General features: G+C 39.0%; 1 protein-coding gene across 1 annotated transcript in view; it reads right to left on the bottom strand.

The window, feature by feature from the left end:
* The window catches only part of LOC102420228 (vacuolar protein sorting-associated protein 41 homolog), a gene marked incomplete at its 3' end in the record, with an annotated part of 12385 nt that extends 5362 nt beyond the window's left edge, over positions 1 to 7023 (bottom strand). Inside the window, exons 1-4 of the mRNA XM_023749147.1 lie at positions 6893 to 7023; positions 3801 to 3893; positions 1615 to 1742; positions 14 to 158 (exon numbers count right to left, since the gene is read on the bottom strand). Of these exons, the coding sequence (XP_023604915.1) occupies positions 14 to 158; positions 1615 to 1742; positions 3801 to 3836 (309 nt within the window). The remainder of the gene's footprint in view (positions 1 to 13; positions 159 to 1614; positions 1743 to 3800; positions 3894 to 6892) is intronic.
* Between the last annotated feature and the right edge of the window lie 910 nt (positions 7024 to 7933).

Below are 7933 nucleotides of genomic sequence, written 5' to 3'. Positions count from 1 at the left end.
TAAAAAACATTACCTCAGAATCAAAATCCATTAACAAAACAATTTTATCCTTGATAGAGTTGAATAGATTATGCTTGTGAATCAACTGGAAAACATCCTTATGTCTTAATGTTAAGTATATTTCCAGAGCATTGCCATAGTTTTTATCATAGGTGTACCTGGTAATAAAAATGTTTTACATTAATGTTCATCAATACTTCCACTTAAACACACATACTCATATAAAAAATCATGTTTTACAATATTAAAAAATGAAAAACAGGTTTAGAGAGGAAAGTTAACTTTTTTTGGAAACCATGCCTTGGGATTTAACTACACATGACCAATAAATATTTCTTTCTCACAATCTTGCCAACATTTTAGAAAATTTAAAGTATTCAACAAAACTTTTTTTTATAGAACTTCTCAATTTTTTAAAATAGAAATCCACATATCAGACAAAAAACCCCACCTATTATCCAAATGAAGGAAATGCTTATTTTAGTAGTAGAAAAATCAGTTCAAATTCTTATAAACAGTATTTAGCTGATAAATAATGACATTCCAAATGCTTATTTATAAGGGAGCTGTATAACATGCAATGTGCTCTTCTGTTAAAACAATGATTTTCACATTGCTTAATTCCCCAATGTTGGCTCCTGAAAAAGCCAACTGCACCTAAACTGCACTGTGTGTCCAGCATTAGTACTACAGAATTACTAGTATCATTGGTATGTTGTTAGTACTACAGAACCTAAGGAATGTCCAGAACCATGTTCCCAGAGGAAAATGATGAATGCCACAAACACAACTGCCTCTATGCCAAGAACTTTCTCGGTCTTGGCAAAAGATGTAAGATGGGCAAGGAAGTGGCGGGAGTGCCAAGGAGGGCCTGAAGCAGGAAGAGTCTTCCTGAGATAACCTGCAGTTTGCTTCTTGTTCTCTAGACCAGTGGTCGCCAACCTTTCAGACCTCATGGACCACCAGTGGTCCATGGACCACCAGTGGGCGACCGCTGCACTAGACCAAAGCTCTGTGAGGGCACGGGTGTGCCTCATCTCTCTCTATCACAGGCATATAGCACAGAGCCTGGGCCGCTTTGTAAAAGTAGCCAATAAATATGAAACGTAACCCAGATTCCATTTACTGCGCCCTACGTCAACGCTAGGCACTGAACTTAGTTCTTGATTATGACATCTCACTTAAGTCTTAAAACCATCCCCTAAGGAATTGTTACCTGCAATCTTACAGATAAGGAGTCTAAGGTCTGAGAGACTTACTGACTAGAGAACCAAGAAGGACAGAATCCACAGCCTCTGGGGGAACCATTTTGCCTACGTAATCTCAGACGCAGCACCCTTCCCTCCCTGAACCACTGCCTCTACTAAGTGCTGCTGACCAGGACTCCTCTCCTCTGGGAAACAGATTACATTACAATTGCACACATTTTTCTTACCTCATAGTTGTTCACTGAAGATTCATGAAAGGTTTTCACTAAGAGGGAATATTGAAAAATGGTATAAAGGGCTCCCTTCCCTCCTCTGTGTCCTCCCTACTCAGAGTCTACCAGACCTAAAATATGAAAAATTGCCCATGTAGACGGAATTGGAAAAAGCAGCACTAAATCATACTCACAATTCTGCTAGGGTCTGAAGTAAGGTCCGGTTCTGACTGTCTTTCTTCAGGTGCTCCCGAACGGCTTGAACTATTACCGAATTGTTGTACAGATCCCCGGGCCATTCCCGGACCAGCGTGGCAAAACCCTAACGCACGGGGGAAAGGAAGAACACTCTCTGAGCAGGATAACGATCTAAAGAGTCTAGACATGCCTAAAAGTACTCACGTAAACAGACAAAATAATTTTATGATGAAAACGTTGGTCCATAAACACATCACTTTTCAGACTATGGGTTTGGGGGTGGACACGGGAGACAGAATTACTGCACCCTAATCGCTATTTACCATTCCTGGGACGTAGGTGGTGTCATCCACTTCTACTCTTACTTGATGAAACACACAAAATAAGAAATGCCCTCTGGTCCTTCAATGAAGCATCACTGCACAGAGAATGTAGGTTTGACTTGCTCTGTCCTCACTCTACATCCTACAGACACTGTCAGGTCAGCTGCTCACCCACCGCCTCTCACGCACGTTAGGTCTGGGCTGCACAGCCAGCACAACGGCTCACCGTGGCTTGTCCCACAGGGGACTCGCCCAGCATCCTTCAACAAGTTACCCTCTTTGTCCTTCCACCCCCTTCCGCCTCTAAACCTGGTTTCGTTTGGGAATTTGGGACTTTGGTTCAAGTCTTATCCCCTGGCTCTTACCCTGACTATCACTAGATCTCAGATTTTGTGGCTCTGATAGAAAACCCCAGATTATCTGGATCCTGTTTCTCTCCCATGGCTGATTCTTGGCCTGGATCCTGGGCAGCTTCTGCCCTCCTGATTCCCGACTTTAGCCCTCAGGCTTTGTAACTCAGTACAGTACAGCAGCTTACTGATCCTTAACAACTTTTAGGAAAAACACAGCAAATAAAAGTAAAACTTTTCATATTATTGAAAAAAATCATATTAATATTAAATAACTCAACCAATGCTTTAATAAACTACTTTGAATTTGTTTAAATGATATTTAGAAATGAAAATTGTAGGGTACAACCTGCTTCTGTAAAGTACCAGGATTTGGTAGAAGAAAATCACAGAAGAATCAGGAATAGAGTCTCCATTAAAGGCCTACACACTTTGTCCTAAAGTGACCCTCAGGAAGGATGGCAAGACACTACAGCAACAGGCTACACATTTCCATCCAAACTGCAACCTTCCCACACATGAGCATGACTGCAGTGTGACTGACATCTGAGGACAGATCATTCTCTGTGGCAGGGGCCTATCGTGTGCACTGTGAGATGTTTAACAGCGTTCCTGCTGGCCTCTGCCCACTAAATGAAAGGACCACAAACCCATCTGCAGGACAAAAACAGCCCCTGTATCGAGAACCACTGGTTTACATGCTCGCTGTGACTCAGGCTACCAGTGACTGCTGAAGGATCATCATCCCATTCACACTTGTATGCCTGGTGCCTAGCACATTCCTGGAATGCAGTAGGCACTAAACAGAAACTTTCAGAATAAATGTGTGTTAAATTAACAAACTTTAAAAATTATAATCCATTTTGAGTGCATGCAAACTGCAAACTTAAACTACAATTTGACATGCTATTTATTAAATGTATGGACTTGGGCAAGTTAGTTCATTTCTTCATTTTTTAGTTTCCTCACCTGTAAAATTGAAATTACTGTGTATAGTGTTGTTGGGAGTATAACATCACAATTTGCACGTAAAAGTGCAGTATATAGTCGATAATCAATTTATGTACTGCCTTTCTCTTAATCAATAAGCAAACAGATCATTTCCAATTCCTTGCTCCATTCCTACTCCCTCAATTTCTCTTTAATTCTCTTCTGGCAAACTTAGTTCTGTGTCTTCCATGTCAGAAAGTTCTGATTTCTTAAGGGGGATTATAAACAGCAATAGCAACTGCTATTCCATTTATGAAACCCCCAAATGGCACAGAGTCCCTTTTTCTATTAAGGCGGTAACTTAAAGAAATTCTCCAAAATTTGCATGGATTAGAGATTATCACCATCTACATCATTAACATTAGTAGTCATTAGAGTTTATCTATCTCAGTGTCATCTACCACACACAAACTGCAACTCAGTTAACTTTAAACCAGTTGCTCCATTATATTGTTTTTCTAAAATTCTTAACATTTTCCATTGAGAACAAGTAAATATGGCCATGCCTGAATGCCATACCTCATAATCACTTTCCAAAAATTCGTGTAAGATCATTTCATAAATGAGTGGTTTCAGAACTGGATCCCCTCTTGGCAAATAAGGACTAATGGCCTAGGGAAGGAAAAGGTAAAAAACAAAACATAACAAAAATCTTTAAAAAGTGGTAAAACCAAACTATACTCAAATTATGCAGAAAACATGAAAGTATATTTTCAATTTTAAAATTTAAGGCAACAAAGTAATTTGGGAAATTATTATAAGGAGGAAAAAATTCAAATGAATTCTATTTTCTTATATCACATTATAATTTTTTAATGTATCTATGAGGGATATGTATGCTTGAATGAATGAATAAAAATTGCCTAGGTTAACCTGCACAACTCTGCTCTTTCTGTTGAATTAATGAAAATCTAAATAACAAGAGGGAGAAGATCACCGAGATTATATTAAAAGGAGGATCAGCATGAGCACAGGCATAGGGCCAGGAAAGCATACTCTGTATTCAGGGAGGTCACAGATGTGGAATGAGGCCACTGAAGGGAGAAGGGGCTGGAGAGGAAGGGGAGGCGGGGTCACGAAAGGAGTTTAGATCTTACCTTGTGGGCAGAGGCAAACAACAGGTATGGGGGCGTGAGAGCAGCACACTGATTTTTTAAACAGCTAACTCTGGGTCAGGGTTGCTGGTAGATCTATCAAGAGTTAAGGCAGCAGTACCAGAAGGAAAGAGAGAGGCCCTATTGATGCTCACAGGGTAAAACTGACAAGAATTGGGGATTTAAGTAGAATAAGGAGAGTTAGGAGTTCACATCAAAACAGTGGCGCTGAGCTACTAAGCAGGGAGGACTGGGTATAATGTGATGTCATAAACACAGACTGAAAGGAGAATGACCGAATTTGGGAAGAAAATGGAGTCACATTAATTTGAGTGATCCTTATCAATAATATATACAGTAAAAAATGGCTATCACACACTTCTAACATAGATAACATATTCGAAAGTGAAGTCTAGGTTATGGAGCCACCTGGGTAAACATGGCCACAGGTCTGGATAACACACTCCAGAAGCAGCCCAATAAACATGAGGAGCAGTGTCCTTGGGGGTTTCCCAGGGACAAGAACACATATGGGGCTGACCAGCTGAGTAACTGGGAATTTTTAAAAGAATATTCATAACGCTAAGAGACCACTGAAAAGGCCCCCACATATGTTAAAGGTTTTTTTTTAAATAAACAAATATAGGAATACTTTATTGATTTGGTCATTGTGCACCAAGTTGAAAGATTTAAAAAAAAATGGCCCTGGCTGGTGTTGCTAACTGGTTAGAGCATAGCCCCGCACACTGAAGGGTTGCAGGTTCCATTCCTGGTCAAGGGCATGTACCTGGGTTGCATATTCAATCCCCTGCCCAGATTGGGGCACCTGTAGGAGGCAACCAATCAATGTGTCTCTCTCCCATTGATGTTTTTCTCTCTCTCTTTCTCTCCCTCTCTCTCTATCTATCATCTACCTATCTATCTATCTATCTATCTACCTCCCCCCCCCATCCTTTCTTCCTCCCTTACATCCCATTCTCTCTAAAAATCAATGGAAAAAATATCCTTGGGTGAGGAATAACAAAACAAAACCAAAAAAAAAAAAGATTAAAAAAATGAAGTATCAAAATTATTTGTTAGAGCTAGAGTCAAACTTTTCCATTTATTTTACAGTAAGTAAAATATTATTTTAAAAAGCATTAATCTTTAGTAAATTTGAAAAACAAATGAACAAAAAACACCCTCATGTTTTAAAATCTACTGGAGGAGATAATACCTATTTTCCACATCCATTAAAAACAACATGACTAGCCCTGGCCAGGTGGCATAGCTGGCTGGAGCATCACCCTGTGCACCAAAAGGTTGTGGGTTCAATGACCTGTCAGGGCACATACCTCAATTTGGGGTTCAATCCCTGTGAGGGCCCATACGGGATGCAATCAATTGATGCTTCTCTCTCTTATTGATGTTTCTCTCATTCTCTCTCCCTCCTTCCTCTCTCTAAAAACATAACCTCAGGTGAAGATTAAACAACAAAAACCACACTAAAAAAACATGACTAGCCCTGGTTCAGTTGGTTAGAGCAGGGGTGGGCAAACTTTTTGACTCGAGGGCCACAATGGGTTCTTAAACTGGACCGGAGGGCCGGAACAAAAGCATGGATGGAGTGTTTGTGTGAACTAATATAAATTCAGAGTAAACATCATTACATAAAAGGGTATGGTTTTTTTTTTTTTTTCAGTTTTATTCATTTCAAACGGGCCGGATCCAGCCCGCGGGCCGTAGTTTGCCCACGGCTGGGTTAGAGTCATCCTGATATGCCACGGTTGAAAGTTCAATCTCCAGTCAGGGCACATACAAGAAACAATCAATAGATGCATAAATAAGTGGAACAACAAATTTCTTTCTCTCCCCCCTCCTCTCTAAAATCAATCAATAAAAAAAAAAGGAATATGAAAACTTCATCTGAACATAGAACTGGAAGGGGATAAGAAAGTGAACACATCATTTATGTACTATATTATATATGTAAATTTTTATACATATAATATATAAACTAATTTTTAAACTAATTTCTGAAAGTTTGATTTTTCTTCCTAGCTGAGCTAATACTCACTTCCTAATAAAGAAGTGACTACTATTGTCTTAATTTTATTTCCATCTCAATAAAGACATACCTTGTTCTATTGCACTTTGCTTTATAGCACTTCACAGACATTGCAATTTTTAAAATACAAACTGAAGGTTTGTAGCAATCCTGCATGGAGCAACTCAATTGAAACCATTTTTCCAACAGACTCAGATGATGATTGGCATTTTTTTTAGCAATAAAGTATTTTTTAATTAAGGTATGTGTACTGTTTTTTTTTAAGATATAATGCTATTTCACATTTAATAAACTACAGTACAGTGTAAACAACTTTTGTATGCACTGGGAAATAAATTCATGTGACTCGCTTTATTGAGATATTTGCTTTATTGCATTGGTCTGAAACCTAACCCACAATATCTCTGAGGCATACCTATATTAATATACTACATAAAAAAATTAAGAGTTAAAAATAAAGTTAGGCTTACCTTAAGCTGTCCAATTTCTTTAAATTTATAAACTTCATATTCCCAGAGTGCTGCATTTTTCCCAAGAATTTTCTGGCATTTGCTGGTAGCAAAAACATCCCAGAGAGAAAGAAAGTTTTAGTAAAAAGAAATAAACCGAGACAGACTAGGTAGACATTTCTCCTCATGTTTTAAATTAATTTCTCATCTCAGAGTTTTGACAAAATTCTATCTCAAGTGGCACTGGTACTCACTTGTTTGTATATACAAGGTTGATGAAAATCATAAAAATACAAAATACTTATAAAGATGAATACCTTTCAGAAGACTACATACAATGAGGGGTTTTTCTCATGACTTTCCTGTTCTGAGTTTCCTATTTATCCAGATGAGCACCGCTGACCTGGGGATCTGTCTTGCCTTGAAGAAATGTCATCACACCCCAAAGTGCCAATTTAACCCTCTGAGTGCCAGCCAATATCCTAAGAACGGTGCTAAAATTGCCAAGGCATTCTTGCTGATTTTACAGCAGTTTAGGAAAAAAATTATGAATTGCAAGTAAATGAAGTTACATATTCAATATCTTCCACAAAATCGTCATCTTCACAGCAAGAATTGACACATTTAGCAATATCATCATCACTAATAAAAGCAGACTTAGAACTGGACACTGCAGGAGGAGCACGATAGCGCTCCCGGCACTTTTGGCGAAAGAGGAGGAGCGCGATCATGCTCCCAGGCACTTTAGGGGTTAAACCACTTCTTGAATGGCTTTAAATAATGGACTACAAAATTAGACTTGAGAAAATTAGAATCTTATCACAGTATAGTATATAATCTGGAGAATAAAACTTTACTCAATTTGCACATGAAAGAAGCATATTTCCCTAAATCTCAGGGGAGGAAAAGTAGGCCTGAAGGCTATCTTGCGGTCAGCCATGTACAGGCACCACATAGCTGCAGGCAAAGCAATTCACACGACACACCCATACAACCATAGGTATGTTTTCTGCCTACTACAGACCCCGGCAAACCAGGAGCCTGCAGTCTGATCATTTCCAT

This window comes from Myotis lucifugus, unplaced genomic scaffold, assembly GCF_000147115.1.
Source record: "Myotis lucifugus unplaced genomic scaffold, Myoluc2.0 scaffold_3214, whole genome shotgun sequence".
Classification (NCBI taxonomy): Eukaryota; Metazoa; Chordata; class Mammalia; order Chiroptera; family Vespertilionidae; genus Myotis; species Myotis lucifugus.
The sequence above is the reverse complement of the archived record's forward strand: the minus strand, read 5'-3'. Positions and strand labels throughout refer to the sequence as shown.